The sequence below is a fragment of the Adiantum capillus-veneris genome, chromosome 2 (assembly GCF_014529385.1).
Source record: "Adiantum capillus-veneris isolate H3 chromosome 2, ASM1452938v2, whole genome shotgun sequence".
Lineage (NCBI taxonomy): Eukaryota > Viridiplantae > Streptophyta > Polypodiopsida > Polypodiales > Pteridaceae > Adiantum > Adiantum capillus-veneris.
The window spans coordinates 122,543,519-122,563,893 of NC_140932.1; the positions used below are offsets into that span (position 1 = coordinate 122,543,519).

At 43.7% G+C, this 20,375-nt stretch overlaps 1 protein-coding gene across 1 annotated transcript; it reads left to right on the forward strand.

Annotated features, from left to right (window-relative positions):
• Positions 1 to 1,185: 1,185 nt before the first annotated feature.
• On the forward strand, positions 1,186 to 17,873 carry LOC147463514 (putative beta-1,3-galactosyltransferase 4). The gene is made up of 11 exons (XM_086489489.1): positions 1,186 to 1,851; positions 1,932 to 2,004; positions 3,105 to 3,172; positions 3,259 to 3,455; positions 3,540 to 3,603; positions 4,435 to 4,507; positions 4,622 to 4,742; positions 5,397 to 5,484; positions 5,560 to 5,685; positions 16,304 to 16,410; positions 17,334 to 17,873. The coding sequence occupies exons 1-11, from the start codon at positions 1,760 to 1,762 to the stop codon at positions 17,480 to 17,482; spliced, it is 1,158 nt and encodes a 385-aa protein (XP_086345615.1). The 5' UTR covers positions 1,186 to 1,759; the 3' UTR covers positions 17,483 to 17,873.
• Positions 17,874 to 20,375: the final 2,502 nt, after the last annotated feature.

Genomic DNA, 20,375 nt, shown 5'->3' on the forward strand with positions numbered 1-20,375 from the left:
CCCCCCCCCCCCCCCCCCCAATTCCATCACTTCCATGGCAAAAAGGACACACTAATCAAAAACCTTGGTAGCAAAGGAAAACTACCTTCAATGTGTGACCAAGTTGGGAATCGCTTGAGGAGAGTAATCAATGGAGAGCCCAGTTTTGGGGGTAACCCATAATAGTTACCTTCGTGCGTGTGAGCCCCCTCTTAGGTGGTGTTGAGACTACTCGAAGGATGGAGTTGTATAGGGGTATATCGCCTTGGTATAATCACACCATTCATCAAAAGCGAGAGTAGAGAGTTCTGGACCCACTATGACGATGGGCGGCCTTCCACCCTCGGATGCGAGAGAGACTCACACACTTTTCAACACATACCATTAGATACTGGCATCATTACAACTTTGGGTGCGTTCGCACGGGCAGGGTTTAACCCCCGCCTGCTGACTCAAGCCAACGATGCCCACCTTGTTCAACTTTGCTGAGATTGGCAGAGTTGGAAATCGCGTTCTCCACCCCCACCTACTGCATTGAGCGGATCGCCCGCACGCACAACGTTTCTCGCTTCTATGAGATAAATACCAAAATTTCTTTTGCATGCCAGGGGTGCTACCTCCGCCTGTGCGAATCTGCTCTTTCTACTTCGATTCCTCTAGTTGCTAGGGGCACCTAGTGTGAATGACTAGAGAGTCATTGGCTTCGACTATATGTGACCCGCATAGATGAAGAGATCGATGACAACTAACAATGCTACGTGGCATGTACGATTCAAAGTACCGACAAAGCTGCTGCCTTGCTGCAGGGGTCGGGTTTGCTGCCTTGCTTGTTCTGAGTCGAGCACCCCAGCCATGTACCCTAGTGATGCGCTTCCAACAAAATTGAAAGTCTAGACTCTAGGCCCCCATCCAGAGATGCAACCCGATTATCGAGCTGCTCGTGTCACTTGAAGTTAGAACACAACCTTAGCTTAGCTTGAGCGCAAGCTGAGTTTTAAAGTTCAACAAACAGACGGCTTACCAACTTCAATTGACTCACGGTGAAGAAAAATTTAATCATGAATATCGCGCTTTTACGGTAGAAAGAAAAAATCATGAATTGTATTGAAATGTTCTCTTTCGCTCGGCGAACCTTTTTGGGCATTCATAACTGTAGGAAGTGGGCGATAATCGATTGTCGTATCTGCTTTTCTCTGTGAGGCAACGTCACAAGACTCCACTTTTACACAGAATCACACGCACACGCGCGCGCGCACTCTCCCTCTCTCTCTCTCTCTCTCTCTCGACCTCGACTTTACCCCTCCCCTTAAGCCCCCCTCTCTGGACTTTACCCCTCTCCTTCTGCACTTAAGCCCTCATCAAGTTATTACCTCCTTCGATTATACTCCACAGTCTTGAACCATTTGGCATTGAGGAGCTTGAGAAATTTCCAATGTCACTTTTCTGGATTGTTTATCGTAAAAATTGCAGCAGCGTCTCTAACCCAGAGGAAGTGGGCGTTCTCCAAACGTGCGTTGAAACGGCATTGCATTGAGCGTCAAGTTGTCTACTTGCTTAATATGGCAACCCACCAAGTAGAAAAGCAGAGAGGGCTCCTTTCTCTGCGCATGTGACAGTCCATCACTATGTAGAGACACAGCTTTTGGTCAAGATTTCCCCCTTGTTTGCCATTGCTGGTGTTTTTCTCTAGCGCACCTTTGTGAATCATGCCTGTAGTCGTCAACGTAACAATGCAGTTGCATCAATAGTGCAACCTATTTGAACACACGGATCAACAAAGATGGCAGCAAAAGCCAGTGGAAGCCTATCCTACAAGGCGATCGGTCTTGTCTGCATAATCTGCTTTTGCTCTGGAATGCTCTTCACCAGCAGGTAATTCTGTTCTAACTAGAGCTATTTTAAGAGATCTGATTGACATTTAAGATTTTTATCTTACCATTTTAATGAACCAGACTATGGGTGCTGCTAGAGGCGAGCAAGTATGCACATCAAAACGGAGAGTTTGAGCGCGATGACAGCAATGCGGTGAGCAAAACCCTTAAAGACAGCTATGTGAATTTATTTCTTACATTGAGAACATACAAATTGTAAGATCTAGCATGTTCAACTAGTTTCTTGGATGCAATCAACCAAAATATGCTATACATATATACACCATTCACCATGTATAACAAAGGTTGCATCCCGAGCCTGCTTATGCATGCTCAGGCAAAATGAACTTAGGTTGCACATATGCATTGGGGTTGTGGTTGGTCTTAGTACTACAATTGAAGAGAGAACAGTCTCGGCAGTGGTATGGTTACTGGAGGGCCTTTGTCTTGCCACATTCAAGGTTCTGTTGTTCCTACATGGGTTTCCTCCGCCACTCAATCTAGGGGTGTGTCGCGAGTGCAATTCAAGCTGGGTCTCAAAAATGAAGGGCTGGTTGTATGAGACCCTGGGCTAAAAGTCTTTCCTTGAGACCATACAGGGCTCCTGATTGTTGCAGTATTCAAGTGGTACTTTTTTGTGACAAAGCTACCCATTTGTTATTAGGTTCATGAGCAACAGTGGCCAGATGAGTTTGATAAGGGCGTCGTGGTGCTCATTCCAATTATATGGAAAGATTGCCTGTCGCGTTGATGGCTATACAGCTCTTATAGTGTTTTGGTTTTGGATATGACGTTTTAACTATGGGGTGAACTGTAGCATACTGAAACTCGGCGTTTCAAAACGAATCGTTTCGGGTTGAAACATTTTGGGTGATGGTGCACCAGATTCATAAAAGAAGCCATTTACCGAGGAGTATGGATGACATACGTGTAGTACTGACACCTAAGTTCACTTATTTGCTTTAGTGCATCAATACCATAGCTGAATCATTAAGAAGGCCTTAATGAGGCTTATTTAGAACCTTGGATTGTCTCACAGCTGGTGGGGGTTTTCATTTCATACGCTTTCAGTTGACAAGTATAAGCTAGCGTGACCTCTTGACAGTGTACTTATCCACAGTACATAGTGCCATTGTTGCATATTCACAGTCTATAGTGACCTCGCTCACTAAGTCATAGGAATTGTTTCAATAGCTTCTTTATGGACAGTTATTTTATTTGTACATATTTTTAATTCAATGTTTTCTGTTTCAGATCCATGGACTTCTAAATACCAACAGCGTGCTAACACACGATCTACTAGTAAGACACAAAGCTCTACAGTAAGTAGCTAATGTAACACAGCATATGAAATGTTTTTATTTTATGTCAAATATAAGGCATAGTAGTGATGATTTATGTATGTCAGCTCATTGTTAGATGCAGAACCAGCGTTGGAATCCTTGAGTGTGCGCCTCAAAGGCAATGCATCTGCTGGAACAGAGAACACAAATCAGGACACTGCACCTAGCAAAAGCGGCAAAGTGTTTATGGTGATTGGAATCAACACGGCTTTTAGCAGTAGAAAGCGCCGAGACTCTGTACGACAGACGTGGATGCCAACAGGTCTGAAGGATAATCTTGGTAGATTTTTGAGAGCATTGGCATCAAAGCAATTTTGCATTGTTCACCTTTTGTCCTTGTATTCAGGAAAGAAGCTCAAAGATTTAGAGGTTGAAAAGGGGATTGTCATCAGATTTGTGATTGGCCAAGGGTAAGGGACTTTGGCTTGGGTAATGAAAACGTCTTTGCCCACAATTTTGCTCTAATGAGCCTGTAACAAGGTTGAAGTATTTATTCAATACTATGCATGATGGATGTCAGGTTATAATAATATTGACTAGCATGATAGTTTATAACTTGCACTCTTTAAAGGTGGAATTGAACTTTTTTCAGAAATATATGGGCTTTTCCAAGGTTTTTTAATTTTCATTGCAACCGACTGGGCTGCTTCAATGCCGTATCAACTACCTGTATAGCATATTGATTCTTCCTCTGTAAAGACTTCTTCTAGTGCTAGGCTTCGCTATGGCTGAGTCTGTCCTGCTTTTACTAGAGTTATGACAGGAACTCAGTACATAGATCTTTGTATTGATGTATGCTTATGGGTTGTGTGTGTCTCTGACGGGGTTGTCGTAGTGTATAGTCAGCACTTTACATGATGATGCTGATGGTTACATTGTCTTGTGGAGGACTATTTGAGTGTATATGCTGCACTTTTCTTTAAAGGTGAATTTGGGTTATTCTGGTTTCATTCAAGTATGCCAAGTTTTGCTTCAATGTGTTTAAGATGTTGAGTGTATTCTATATGGAACCTTCTGCTAGAATCTTGAAAGGTAGGTTTGCTCCTCTGTGCAACAAGCCATGGTGGATGCACTAGAAGCTCTTGGTACAAGTTTGAGTAGTTTCTGTGCATTATGAGAACCTATGGAGTTTTCTGCATGTGATGAGGATATGCTGCTTGGCTCTTTCAGCTTGCATTGTGTGCTTGTAAATTATGTACTGTTGTGGAAGATTTTGACATGTATGTATTTTCTGACAATAGTTCCACGCCAAACGGCATTCTGAACCGTGCCATTCAGGCTGAGGAGTCCCAACATCACGACTTCTTAAGACTGGTCTGTAACAAAGCTTCAAAAGTTACACGTAAGCATGATTGATTCATGAAGTAAGCTGGCATCTAGCTAGTTCGAGGATGCCTGATGATCAGTCTATTGCATCTTTTTGAACAGGAACATGTGGAAGGTTACCATGAGTTATCTGCCAAAACGAAAATTTTCTTTGCCACCGCTCTTCTCTTATGGGATGCAGAGTTCTACATAAAAGTGGATGATGATGTCCATGTTAACTTGGGTAAAGATAATATGCCTTCATTCAATTCTCTTTCTAAGCTTTTTTCTAGTGCTAGGCTTCATTGTTGCTGAGTCTGCCCTTGATCTCCGGAGTCATCACAGAAACTCAGTATGCTGGACTTTGTGTTGATGTATGCTGATATGTTTGCACGTGTTTCGTGCTGGGAGCATATGTTAGTATCTAGTTCTACACCCAATATTGGGCATTGATGATGTTATTGGGGATGTTGTAGTATTTAATCAATACTATGCATGTTGAAGTTGATGGTTATATTGTCTTATAAGTGACTACCATGAGTCTATAGCTGTACTTTCCTTCATAGGTGAATTTGGGCTCTTCGTGGATTCATCTAGGTACATGCCTTCATTCAAAAAAGTTTCATAGGAATATGTCTTTCTTATTCTTTTTGAATGTTAAAGAACATTCGTTATGACCAAATTTGATTATAAGTTAACTCACCCGAGATTGCATGGAAAGTATTAGACATGACTATCAGTGCAATTTCCACAAAGACTCTAGGAATGCCAACTTTTCAAGGAGACGCTATTTACTTCAATTACATGAAAGAAGCAGTTCAATCGATGATGCCTGGTATGGGTCTCACAAGGATTTGCTTGTTTGCTAATGAGTTTAATGTCAGATTTATGATGCTAGGGGCTCTTGGTAATACACTTGCAAAACATAGAAAGAAGCCTCGGGTGTACATAGGATGTATGAAGGGTGGTCCTGTTCTAGCACAGAAGTAAGCCTCTAACTTTACTCCTGTACCCACCCCTTTAATTGGTTGTGTGATATATATTTGGGGTCTTTTTTTCAGAGATGTGAAATATTATGAGCCAGAGCATTGGAAATTTGGTGGTCAAGGGAACAAGTATTTTAAGCATGCAACTGGCCAACTATATGCTATCTCCAAGGAACTTGCTGTGTACATATTGAAGAATCTGTAAGTTTTTACCTTTGTGGTTATTTTTCGTGCATGGGTAGTGTGGGTGGGTGTGTTTGAACTCTGTGGTAGCTGCTCGTGGCGTGCGCCGTGCGCGTGCACACACACGTATAAATAATATTTGTGTGTGTGTATAGGCCACTTGTATACATAGCCCCCACATTGTACCCCCCCTCTTGTATATCCTTTGGATGATAGGCTTTTTGAGCATCTCCAGAGGTTTTTTCGTACGCTATGTATATTTGTGCGCGCGTGTGTGTGTGTAATATATACACTTATGTCGTATCCCAAGGTTGTGCTCGCACTTTTTGACTACAAAAGAGCGTGTGCAATAAGATTCTTCACCCACAACACCTTTTTACCTGTCCACTCTATAAAACAATACCCACTATTGTAAAGTGATACCCATTACTTTGCCCACCAAGGCATTAGCTTGCTCCTTAAGCCACCGTGCCTCTCTACAAATTTGCATTTTTGGCTCAACCTGCGTTTTTGGGGACTTGCGTTTTTTTGCAAAACGCTGAGCCCTTGCACACATAGGAGCGGCCAAGACATCCACGGGAGTCTCCAACACTGCCTGGTACTTGCAAATCCATCCTCGCGGTTAGGTACCTACATGAGATTGGCTTTTTTGACACTTATTACTTGCTGTCTTTTCTCTGTTTTCAGCCCCTTGACGGCTGAGAAGTGCGAGAACCCCCTCATCTAGCACTCTGTGATGCTCCCGTACTGTTCGGTGGCGTACATGCACGCTGAAATCTCTGTTACAGCAGCGTTTTCAGCACCCTTTGCAGCGTTTTTTGGGTGGACAGCAGGCTGACTTTTTGCCTATTGCGTGGTCGATCACTCCATTGCTCGTCAGGGCACCATCCGCTTTGGAGACGGTACCTTACGGCGATGTGAGATTCTATTCCTTGATCCTTGGTAGATCCATTCATTCCAGCCATCATTCGGCGGTTGCGCACTCTAGAGGGGGTGGTGACTTGTGGTTTGCTATGGACACACCTATGCACTCATCACAGGAGTTCACACGGGATATGGCCATGCTCATGGCATATGGATTCAGACATTCCTAGAGAACCATCTTGGGTGGACAGACACTTACCACTAGACCTCGACACGTCATATCACTTGCTTAACTCAAGGAGAGGATCTTGGATCTCTTCTTGGACAGGTTCATTGCTTGGATCTACAGACTGGAGTGGGACTTCAATGCTTTGGACTCTCTTGGAGAGTTTACCCGCGAGATGCGGGAGATGAGGTCATTTGCCTCACATCTTCGACTTCATACGGTTTGTTTAGCATCAGGTACCGAGAGGGAGTGTTAGACTTACACCTCTTTGCTGCTTCACAGGTCTCGGGCATACATCTACGACTAGTGTGCCTCTGGGCTGGCCACCCTTTGCATATGCATTTAGACTGCACTATCCGACCGTCCACCTTGTCCGGGCGACCTCATATATATTTCTTTTCTTGTTGGGTCGTGGGGGATTTTTATCAGGCCTTGCTTTACCTCCCCTTGGGCACCTATTTATAGGGCCAGGGGGGTACCCACTTCCACATCTCTCATAGAGATCATACTGATTGTATTAAGTCTTCTGCTCATGGTAGTCATGGGGGGCTGATTGCCCCCTCTTCACCATATCTTGCGTTTGTGGTCTACTCTCTCTCTCTCTCTCTCTCTCTCTCTCTCTCTCTCTCTCTCTCTCTCTCTCTCCCACAGAATGCCCACACAGAAATAAACACACACATCCTATTATGGCATGAAAATGGTGATGGGATTTGGGGAGCTTCCGGTGTCGGAATTCGATGCTTAAGGGCTCTATGGGAAGCTCTTGTTGAGCACTAATCCCACACGCATATAATGTGACGATTTGGAGCTTCGAGCGGAGAGTAATTAGAGGAGAAGAACACACAAAATCACCACAAAAATGCGACCTAAATGAAAACTATTGCTTTGTAATCAAGCTTGCCTAATCCATGGAGGGCAGTGGTCTCTTGGGTCTGCCAAGGACGTGCACACACACAGATAGGTTAGGGCTCGATTAGTAAGAGATGCAATTAGCTAATTGAGAATGCTAATCCTACCATAAGCTCTTGTACCACTTGTTGGGCTAGGGTGGATCGACGAGATTAGCATTCATGGTGGTAGCATTGATAATTACACTAGTAATTAGAGAGAGAGAGAGAGAGAGAGAGAGAGAGAGAGAGAGAGAGAGAGAGAGAGAGAGAGAGAGAGAGAGAGAGAGAGAGAGAGAGACTCAAAACATGGCTAGATTAATTATAAACTGATAAGATGCATACAATGGTTGATTAGGCTAAGGGATGGAAAGTGTGTACAAGAGATTGCTACTTAAGTAGTAGCTCATATGGCTAGATGCACCTCTCAAGGGTCACAAGTGCCTCTTCCCAAGGGTCAAGGGGCAATTCTCCAAAGGTCAAGAGTGGCTCCATAGAATGTGGAAAAGCCATGCTGACTGGGATGGCATTCGGACTCTTGTGCAACTTATTTGCCACATGTGCTAAGCCATGTGCCCACACATGTAAGGTGCATCAGAAGTGAATGTTACTGTGAATGAAGGTGGAGAGAGAGAGAGAGAGAGAGAGAGAGAGAGAGAGAGAGAGAGAGAGAGATACGACACCAGATGGTTCTCAAACCCTCCTCCAAGGGCTCCCCTCTCTATGGCGAGAGAGGTCTATGCTAAAGATTGCACAAATTTGGCACAATGGCCTAGATGCAATGGACTTGCCGACGATGTCGACGACAATGATGACGACGACGGAGACAGGTTGAAAACTGTAAACGCTATGGTTGAAAAGCTGAAATTTGCAAAACACAGACTTTCTACTGATCTCTGACAATGTGTTGGTGTCACAAAACGGGAGCGTACACGAGCACTTAGAAAATCTGAAAATTATAATTCTTTGAAAACATGAGAGAAGGGAGAAGATTGACACAGTATTGGGGACCAAAAGATGGGCTGGTCCCCCCCCGTTAAGAGTATTCTTTTATTCAGGGAGAATTCTTATACAAGCACGAGAACCCGAGGAAACCCCTCCGTTCTGTAGTCTTAGACCCGAAGGTCGTGCTTTCCCGTAAAGGGCTTGGGCACAAGGCCGTTCCTTCCCGTGAGGGACTTAGGCGCGAAGCCGTAATTTCCCGTAAGGGACTTAGGCGTGAAGCCGTACTTCCCGTGAGACGGGAGTTTCCTGCAAAACAAACCACACAAAGCAGCAATTCTCAATGCGTATCAACACCTTATACCTGTCGCTCCTTGCTCGGAGAATCAACCTCCGTACTCAGTCGTCACGCGAGCACTTGCAAATTCCGTCGGCAGTCTCTGCTCCAGAATCCCAGCGCTTGCACTTCTTGCTGCTTCCGGCTCCTCCAAACTGAAACGCTGGCACAGATGCAATGCAGACACAGACTCCTCGCGGGAAAACATCTGCCCTCCCGCGACTATTCCTGCTTTTCGTAAAAAGCTTCATTGAACCCATCTTTATTCTTGTGCTTGCGTTCTTACGCGTACTTTCTTACTCAGTTCGGATTTCCTCCTTAGCCTACGGGATGTCCCCTTACTGATGCACCCGTCACCCATCATGTGACGCATCAGGGGCACTCGTAACCCGGCCCTTTCCACCGAACTTACGGAAACTCCTTCGCGATGTTTACCGTCACCCATCAAATGACACATCAGAGTTGTCCGTTCTTGATGGCAGTTCTTGTAGCTACAATCTTTTAACAGTTCTTAGTGCACATAATAAAATATCCTAAAAAAGAGATTAATCATTAAAAATAAGAAATAGTCCAATTAGCAACATCCCTCTGGCTTCTAAACAGTTGACCTCAACTGTAGTGCTTGGACATATACCTCCAATATCTCGGGATAAGCTGCTAATTCCTCCTGAGTCATCCACTGAGCATCTAAGTTCGAATAATTCTTGACTTAACCAAATGCTTCCGTGTTATCTTTCCGGACTTGAGGGGCCGCTCCTGATGACTTACAATCTGCTCCGGTTGGAGTATTTCTTCTGGTTCCTCAACATTTGGCTGACTCGGAGGCGGTCCCATATACGGCCGGAGTAAACTGACATGGAAAGCATTGTGGATCCTCCAATTAGGCGGTAGCTCTAATCGGAATGTAACATCATTCACTTGCTCAGTGATCTTAAACGGCCCATAATAACGGGTAGAAAGTTTTACCACCTTCCCCTTATGAGACGCTTGTTTCTTAAGTCTTGCCTTCTCAAACTTGAGTAAGACTAACTGCCCGACCGTTAAGTCGAGATTCCTCTTGTGCTTGTCTGCAGCTTTCTTATGCTTTTCTTGAGAGCGTAGAATAGCTCTCCTCACTTGCCCGTAGGCTGTGTCCAAGTCCCGGACAAATTCATCCGCTGCAAAGATCTTATCCTTAGTTAAAAGGATGGGTGGAAGCAAAGGCTTACCATAGAGAATCTCAAAAGGTGCTTTCCTCGTCGATGAGTGTATGGTATTGTTATATGCATACTCGACAAGAGGCAAATATTTCTCCGAGTCAGATTGCCGGTCTGACGCATAAGCTTTTAACATATCCAATACTGTGGAATTGGCTATCTCACTTTGCCCGTCCATTTGAGGATGGTAGGCAGATGAAAAATTCAGTTTCGTACCAAGATTATCCATCAATGCACGCCAAAAATTTCCTGTCATGCGAGGATCTCGATCACTCACAATAGACTTAGGCATTCCATGAAGCTTAAAGATCTGTGCCAGGAAGACCCTAGCCATATGATCTGCTTTGATCGTTTTCTTGACTGGTATAAAGTGTGCTTGCTTGCTAAACCTGTCCACAATGGTCCAGATCGCGTCATTTCCAGTCTGAGTTCTAGGGAGGTCCATGATGAAGTCCATGGCAATACTTTCCCAAGGTTCATTAGGCACAAGCAAAGGTTGTAGCAACCTAGGCGTCTTTTGCCGATCATACTTCACTTTTTGGCAAACCAAGCATTCCTTGACATACTTATCAATGTCTGCTTTAAGACTAGGCCAAAAGAAATATCTTTCCATTGCTAAGGTCGTAGGGAGAATACCCCGATGACCCGCATAAGGCGAAGCGTGTGCTTCATCCATGATCTTCTTTCTTAATGGTTCCGCCACACATATAGCCTGATGGTGGTAGAGATAACCGTCCCGAATGGAATAGGGAAACTCATTCTCTCCACGATGTAGCTTTCCCCAAATGGTGGAGAAGTCTGGATCATTGGTATACAAATCCGGTAGTGCTTCTAATTCTTGGTGATACACCGAAGTGATAGCGTTCACCCTTGGCCGCCTAGACAATGCGTCTGCGACCACATTCTTACTCCCAGCCGTGTGAAGGATTTGGAAGTGAAACATAGACAAAAAGTTTGCCCATCTCATCTGCTTCTCAGATAGTTTCCTTTGCGTAAGAAAATATCGCAAACTCTGGTGATCAGTCTTGATCACAAAATCCGCTCCTAGAAGATAGTGCTTCCAGTTGGATAAGGCGTGAATCACAGCCGTGAGTTCCTTTTCGTATATTGATGCATGCAACTCTGCATCCTTAAGCCGTCTGCTTTCGTAGGCCATTGCATGGCCTTCTTGGTTTAACACTGCTCCGATGCAATCGCCTGAAGCATCGCAGTGAACCTCAAATGGTTTCCTTAAGTCAGGCACTATCAAAATAGGTCCATGGCTTAGCAAGTACTTGAGCCGATCAAAAGCTCCTTGTTGTCTCGATCCCCATCTGAAAGGAATCTTCTTCTTTGTCAAATCATGAAGTGGTCCTGCTACATGAGCGAATCCTCGGACAAACCTTCGATAATATGAACATAATCCCAGAAAGCTACGTACATCATGTACCGTAGTGGGAATAGGCCAATCTTCTACCACTCGGATCTTGGCAGGATCCATACTCACTTTATTGTGGGAGACTATATGGCCGAGATAGTGTATCTCAGAGAGAAAGAACTCGCTCTTCTTTGCATTCACATGCAACTCATGCTTTCGCAATTCTTGAAACACTAAGTCCAAGTGCTTCCGATGTTCCTCTTCTGACTTAGAGAAGATGAGTATGTCGTCAAAGAATACTCCCGTAAAAGCTCGATATGGGCTGAAAATGCGGTCCATCATGCGATTGAACGTCGCAGGAGCATTGGTCAAGCCGAAAGGCATTACCAAGAATTCATATAGTCCAAAGGTTGTGCGGAAAGCAGTCTTCTTAGCATGATCATCGTCCCTCGATGGAGGACGTTTTCTTCCTTGGCCCCCTTGGTCATCGTAGACCCCTCTTTGTCTTGCACGGTAAGTGCTATGCTCCATCTTTCTGGGCGTCCCAATTGAGTGCAAATCCTCAGCAATGATTGCTGACTCCATCATCCTCTGAAGAGTATCATGCGGATACACCTTCATACTCTTTCGAAGCTGCGGTTGGAGACCCGCTTCGAACTTTCTTTTCTTTTCCTCGTCGGCAATCTTCATGAAGGGAGTGACCTTCAGAAGAACCGACCAATACTTGTCCACATAGGTTGTTACTCTCTCATGTTCCTTCTGGGCGAGCAAGTCCCATTCCTTCCGTATGTCCTGCTCGAAGTCAGGCGGAAGAAATTGTTCATAAAATTCAGATTTGAAGCTCTCCCAAGTTCTGGCCTGAGAACCTTCCAGAATCTTGGCTAACCACCAATTACTTGCCGTTTCCTTGAGGTGCATCCCCACATGGCGTAATTTGGATTTTTCTGTGAAGTGCCCATTCAACATTGGTAAAGGCGACTTCAAACTGTCTGATGAAGGACAGTGCTTTGGAGATGTCTCTCCGTCCGTTGTAGGTTTCGAACTTGATGTCCTTGTCGCCTGATTTGAAGACTCTCATGCGATGTTGAGACTTGCGACCTTGCTTCTTGAATCGAGGCTTATCTTTAGGTTGATGTATGGTAGTGGCGGTAGTAGCTGCTTCCTTCTGTTGACGAGATGATCGAGAAGTAGAAGTAAAATCAGGAGAGTAAGATGGAGATGAGATAGAGATGTCCTTGCTCTCGTCTAGCAGAGAGAGCTCTTTTTCCTGGCCTTTCCTTGAAGTAGGCCGTTCATTCCGATCCAAAGATCCTTTGTGCACCTTTGCACGTTCTTCTTCTCTTGCCTCCTGTGGTCTCATGCCAACAGTGTTGTCTGGATGCTTGGCTGCATCAGTTCCATTCGTTTTCTTCATTCCGCCCAAAAGCTTTTGGATGTCTGGCAACAGTAAGATTTGTTGCAACTCCGCAAGCTGAGCTTGCACTTGTTGAAGCTCCTCTTCAACGCTTCTCCCTTGGCTCGACATGGTTCTTCCCGTTCTTCCCGGAATCGTCCTTCTTTGCAGAGAAAGAGAGGAGTCCGAGCTCTGATACCACTGTCACAAAACGGGAGCGTACATGAGCACTTAGAAAATCTGAAAATTATAATTCTTTGAAAACATGAGAGAAGGGAGAAGATCGACACAGTATTGGGGACCAGAAGATGGGTTGGTCCCCCCCCGTTAAGAGTATTCTTTTATTCAGGGAGAATTCTTATACAAGCACGAGAACCCGAGGAAACCCCTCCGTTCTGTAGTCTTAGACCCGAAGGTCGTGCTTTCCCGTAAAGGGCTTGGGCACAAGGCCGTTCCTTCCCGTGAGGGACTTAGGCACGAAGCCGTACTTTCCCGTAAGGGACTTAGGCGTGAAGCCGTACTTCCCGTGAAGGGCCTTCCCGTGAGACGGGAGATTCCTGCAAAACAAACCACACAAAGCAGCAATTCTCAATGCGTATCAACACCTTATACCTGTCGCTCCTTGCTCGGAGAATCAACCTCCGTACTCAGTCGTCACGCGAGCACTTGCAAATTCCGTCGCCAGTCTCTGCTCCAGAATCCCAGCGCTCGCACTTCCTGCTGCTTCCGGCTCCTCCAAACTGAAACGCTGGCTACCCTTTTATAGGGTCTGACACCCGGCAGGAATAGGGGTCCAAAAGCAGAGCTTGGCGCTCCCAGAGAGAGGAGAGAGAGAGATCGCAATTCAGCCCCCCTGCGTTGGTTTTAGCGCTGGCTTTTTCTATAAGAGCCTTGCCTGCTTTATTTTATTAATAAAGGGACCGGTCACTTAAAAGTGACCGGTCACTTTATAAAATAAAGTGTGCACCTGTTCAAACTTTAAAAACTCACTCAGTTAGTGAAAACAATGCTACACGGACACATTCCAGGCGTCCCCGGGTGCAGGACACGACATAGATGCAATGCAGACACAGACTCCTCGCGGGAAAACATTTGTCCTCCCCCGACTGTTCCCGCTTTTCGTAAAAAGCTTCATTGAACCCATCTTTATTCTTGTGCTTGCATTCTTACGCGTACTTTCTTACTCAGTTCGGATTTCCTCCTTAGCCTACGGGATGTCCCCTTACTGATGCACCCGTCACCCATCATGTGACGCATCAGGGGCACTCGTAACCCGGCCCTTTCCACCGAACTTACGGAAACTCCTTGCGATGTTTACCGTCACCCATCAAATGACACATCAGAGTTGTCCGTTCTTGATGGCAGTTCCTGTAGCTACAATCTTTTAATAGTTCTTAGTGCACATAATAAAATATCCTAAAAAAGAGATTAATCATTAAAAATAAGAAATAGTCCAATTAGCAACAGTTGGCGAGGATGGCAATGATGACGACTCGACGATGATGCGTTGAAAACGCCATAGTTACCCGGAACGCGGAACGGGAACGGCGACGAGATTCCCCGCGGAACGGGGGAACGGTGAGGGGTCCGAAATGGGAACGGCGTGGAATGGGAGGCATAAAAACACCCAAATAATGCTATTTTAAGCTTTGTGTGATTGAATAATAGTAGTGTCAGAGTCCTTAGACTCCAATACTCACAAAAAACTTGATTTGAAGACCATTCAACCTTACTATGGGCAACGTGTGTTGTATAGACTTGAGAGCTTGAGGGGGGAGGGACGCGGAGAGAGAGAGAGAGAGAGAGAGAGAGAGAGAGAGAGAGAGAGAGAGAGAGAGAGAGAGAGAGAGAGAGAGAGAGAACTTGAGAGAAAGGGGGAGAGGGAGAGAGCCTTGTCGACTCTAGAGTCTAGAGTCTAGACTAACGAGGCTAGAGCTTGAGAGTCAAGACTGGAGACTCGAGAGGGTAGAGCTTGAGCTTTGACCCTTGAAAGCTTGCGTGCACAATGAAGGTAAGGGGTGGGGGGAAGGGCATTTAAGAAGGGGGAGCCTCACAAGATAAAGCTCAAAAATCTGAAAATCTGCCATTCCTAGCCGTTCCGGTACCAAAACCCCCTGTGGAACGTCTGGCCGTTCCGGGCCATGAAAACCCTCCTGAACGCCGTTCCGACGTTCCCAGTCCACAGGGAGGCGTTCCGTGGTAACTCTGGAAAACGCAGATGCTGAAAACTGAAAAGAGCAGGCTGAAACTGCAAACGCTGGTAGGTGAGGTCTGCGAGGTTAGGGACTAAATCTGCGATGGCTAAGTGCTGAAAACTGAAAAGGTTGATGTGCTTGGTTGATCTGGTGCTTGATCTGCAAACTAAAAACACCAGGCTGATCTGTAACAGAAACGCTAGAGGAATTGCTACCAAAAACGCTAGCTGCTGTTGTTGGCTGAAAACGCTAGGCTGTCTTCTGCCAGTCTTGTTGAGGAGAGAACACTGCAAGTTGCTGGAACTTCTTCTGTCTCTTCTGCTAAAATTGGGCATCCCATGTCTGCTTATAGAGTTGCTGGAAGTTGGGTTGAGCAGTCCTCCCAACAGCCCACAACCTTGTAAATTGGTGAATTAAAATAATAAAATTGTCGAAATGCCTAGAAAATGTACTGTCCCAAAATTGGCCGGGAATTGGACCTTTTGCTTGGACAATGCATATGCTGAGTGGTACTGGGTGTGCAATCAGAGGATATGCAACTACTCTAAGTGCCTGCACATGCACGACCTGCTCACAGGCTCACAAAGGTGCCAGAACACTTTCTAAGCTAACCTGAACCCTAGACCTGAGATAGCTTGTCCACATGCACATAGGGTTAGATGCACACGTGACATCACTTGGTGACTAGAGTGCTGATTGCACAAGAGATGGTTCTCACACCAGCTGTCGGTGTTAGGCCAAAGGCCACAAACCCAACACTATGGAGTTGTATACAAGAGGTGTGCGATAGAAGCTCTAACATGAGATGTAAAGGCTCTTCAAGAGATAGGAGCTCGAACACGAGATGTTTCACGATGAAGTGCGGCCTCCTTTATACGATGGCTTGACGAGCAAGCTAATGCCTTGGTGGGCAAGGTAGTGGGTTTCCCTTTACAGGGTGGATAGGTCTAAAGGTGTTGGTGGGTAGAGACTCGCTTTTTTCTAGTCACATAGTGCTAGCATAGCCGACGCGTATGACATAAGTGATTATGTCACTTTTAAGATTCTTCTTGCTTGGCTAAGCAATGCTGTGACTCTCCCTGCCTCAAATTCAGACGGAGACATAAATAAATAAATAAATATGTATGTATGTAATAGATAAACACACACACACACACACACACACACACACACACATTAAACTTTGAGGAACATGTTTGGCTTTTAGTGTCCTTAGCTCACAATGCTTTAATTGTGTAGTGACGTCTTGCACAAGTATGCAAATGAAGATGTTTCCTTGGGATCCTGGCTGATTGGTCTTGATGTGGAGCAGATCGATGATAGGCGAATGTGCTGTAGTACTATGGGTATGCAAATTTTTGCTATTCTTAACCTGGTATAGCTTGATATGCAGTAGTGCATCAAACATGCATTGAGGAGCTTGAGCTTTTTTGTCACTTATTCTCTGTTCAGCCAGATCAATTCAGTAGAAGTACAAATTAGAGTTGAAAAAGGCTATTTTGTACCTCTTGATATTTTTCTGAGATGCATACCCTCCTTTATGTTCTAGTTTAGTTCTTTATGACAACTCTTACCAGTAAGAGGAGGTTCTTCACATATAGATTCAAGCACCTGGCTATGAGTGTGGACCTGTGCACCTGTGCTGCTGGACAAGAAATCTTTCTTCACTAGTATCACTTGAAAAGACATGCACGCGTACACAAGAACGCTAGCAAATAACACAAAGGTTTGTGGATGCAACATCATCAGCTTTTTCCTCCCTAATGAACACCAAGGGGATTCACCCAAAAAACGTAGGTGTATCACGTAAGTTCATTGTAAGGGGTATATTAATTTGAGTTGAGCTACAGTTGCATATCTACAAGATGGGTGTTTCAATACATTCAATTTTTTTTTTGTAATCTTCTTAAGAAAGAGGGGTCCTTTTGTTAATAAAAGTATGTTCATGCGGGGTTTTTTTTTAAACACCCTTTGAACACATGTGATATAGAAAATTTCAGGTCAAGTCCCCAGGAATAAACAATGAACTTACAGAAGAAATAATGTAAAACATAAAGCGCACAAATAGTGAAAAATTGGTCCTTAATTCAATGCTGGTCTCACAACTTTCCACAGCTTTACCATGCAAGCTGCTAATTTAAGGTGCATTGTGGGGACAGCTTGTGCTCAAAATGCTTGTGGCAAAGGTGCAAAACACCTGGTAAATTGGCCCTTTTTCAGCTTGCTATTCTAATTTTTTTTGTAACTTGGCTTTATGTTTGATCTTCAGAATGTGAAGGCAAGCTGCAAGCAGGGGCAGCGTGTGTGGCCTCATTCGATAGGTCATGCAGTGGGATTTGTAACTCGGTTGAAAGGTTAAGGGTTGTCCATAAGAGATGCAATGAAGGTGAAGAGGCGTTACAAAAGGCCGTGTTTTGAGGTAGCAGGTCATGGAAAACATAACATGATTGGATGCCATTAATAACGAAGAGCTATCCAATGACATGATGGAGATTATAAACATGACAGGTGCGTATATCTAAATAAAGCCTCAAGTCTGTTTGCGGCAGCGAGAGAAATCAGGGAAATTGGAGGGTTCTTGTACTGTTGATTGGGAGATGAATTAGTAAAGTGGATGTTAGGTTCTGGCTATTTTCATGGTCGGTTATTGGGACATGGATGGTAGAGCAGGTTGCATTAAGGTCCTGCTTCCTTTGAAAAGTTGTCCTAGCAATGCCATTTTTTGCACAAGGATTACATTGTAAATAATGAGTTAAGTCAATTGTCAATACCTTGTTTCATAACCTCAAGGTTGTGGTTGAAGTTCCAATGGACTGTCTAATGTATTAAGCGATAAGATCACGAGGCTGCTTAGGGGAAGACGTTAAAGCCATATTAAACTAGGGAAATTCTGTAAGATACAGACACAATTGTGAACACGGATAGTTTCACCGAGGCATAAGTAAAGACTACACGGAATGTGTGAATGGGCTAAAATTTAGATCATAGGGATATACCAATCTCTTGTTTATGATTGAAGAACAGCATAGCTGTCTCTTTTTTCTTCAATCACTAACAAGGACGTGAACAAATCAAAAGTTGACCAATTGATTTGTGCATCCAAGAGAGTGTACTTCATGTATTGACATTCTTTCCACAATATTAGTCGTGTCCATGTGCTTGTGTGGAAATGATTGAGCAAAATTTGGCCATAGTTGGTGCCCTATTCATGCCTTTTGAAGCGCAACCATTACTAATGGATTTAATAACGCTATGCTTAGAGAGATCCATGAGGAGTTGACCATACCTCATTGCATTAGATTCTCCAATGATATGCATGCATTTTCACGGATCCTTGGGAGCATGCAAACATGAACGGACGATTCTTCAATATGGTTTATCCAATTTGCCTGCAACATCTGTCTTGAAATTCAATTAAAATTGCAACATTGATTGGACTTGGAGAAGCAGGTGCTCTACCTTGTCTTTTTTTGTGTGGAACCAACATATCAAAACACTACATGCAATCTATTGGACACAACAGCTTGAAATTTCTCAATGAGGACTAACTTGCATGATGGCTTCTAGTGAAGGTACGTACTTGTGAAGGTTGTTTGAAAACTAGTGTCAATGTTACTTGAGAGGCAATGCTTTCTTGGCTTGTTCCTACATCATAGGTACATAACATGAACAACATAGGCAAGCCAACACAATCATACTTTGGTAGTAATGTTGTGTTTAGTGGCATCGTAGACATTTGTTTGAAAGTTGAACTTTATTGTCAAAGATTTGTTCCATGAGAAACACATGCACATGTGGAGCTTACAATCATCAAATATAATCTACTCATTGGATATCCTTTTTTTTTTCCTCTTCAATGTGGCCTCCTAAAAGACCTCCAAAATCTCTTAATGTAAGGCGAAAATTGAGAGAATCATATGTCGATTTTATTTGACAAGTACCTAGGTTTACAAAGAAGGTAAACTCGAGTAAGCAGCATGACCTGAGATTATAGATGTGACACCAAGTGGTGCTAACAAGGCAACCAATAGAGCCCTCAAATTAAAAGAGCAAAAGAAGGTGTACTATCAACTCTATACCACAATGCCTTAATAATGTTTTGTAACGTAAAAAATACATGAAATAAGAAAAAACATTTTAAAATCAATAGAATTGTGTCTTTTTTGGAAGGTAATTGTTTCTTTTTACGGACTTGGCGGTTCAATATGTGGACCTGTTGCTGAAAGACTTTGATAGTCGTCAAGTAGTGTGAGCTATTGACTTTACTATACTTTAAAATCATGTCTTTCTTCTTCCATATAAAAACTTTCAAAACTTATTTTCTCTCCATTGAAGGCCATCTTTCTTGTTATTGTTAAAACCATTGCTTCTTCTTTTTCCCGCTCAAAAAGCTCTAGGGGTTGCTCTACTCTCTTCCCAACCAATCTTGCCATAAGTCTACTAAGAAGGCAATGCACAAGCATAAGCTCTATTTCCATTTCAAACTCCTTTATTACAAATAATTAATGGCAAGACTAGAGGATAAGAAAATATTCTTTGGTTCTCATGTAACCAACAAGGAGAAAAAGCCTAAGTTTAGCAATTCTTTTTCATTTCGCATGGAAAGCAAGTGTGTTGGAGTTTAGAGTGGAAGTTGGCAAGAAGACTGTAAAAGAGGTTTTAGTTCAAAAAGCTTTTCCTCACTTTGATGTGATTGCTCATAGTGATAATGTCTCAATGGTACATCATCATCCAGATGCAACTATAAGTGGATTCTTATATTTAGATCTTCTATATTTAGATGCTTATCTTTTATTTTGGTCTTTTACATTTAGCTCTTACATTTACATATGTTTGTCCTTGCTCATATGAGGAATGGGAGCTTGTGGAGTGAATAAGAGGCCTCATCTCTGTAACCCATGCTCACATTGGTATCTTACAATATGCGGAAAGACACTAACAAGAGCTTTGCAAATGAAGGCATATTCTTCTATAACATTTCTACCAACTCGACATTGGTAAAGGCTCCTCTACCAACCAACCACAACTCCATGGAGTGGCCAGTTTTTGACACGACATTAAGTGAAGCATTGTGGAGTAAGCTCTATAGAGATGCAAAAAGGTCTTTTCGAAAGTTTGTATTCACTAAACTGGTGAAGCTTGCAAAATTTTGTTCTCTTAGTATATTTGTTGAGCTTTTTTATACTTGCCATGTACATGTCGCTAAGATTATGTTAGTTTGCAAATTCATTCCTTTTGTGATAAGCTTCTCGATCAAGACTGGGATGTGAAAGAGGTGGATGGTATATGCTACAATATTGTACTTGACACT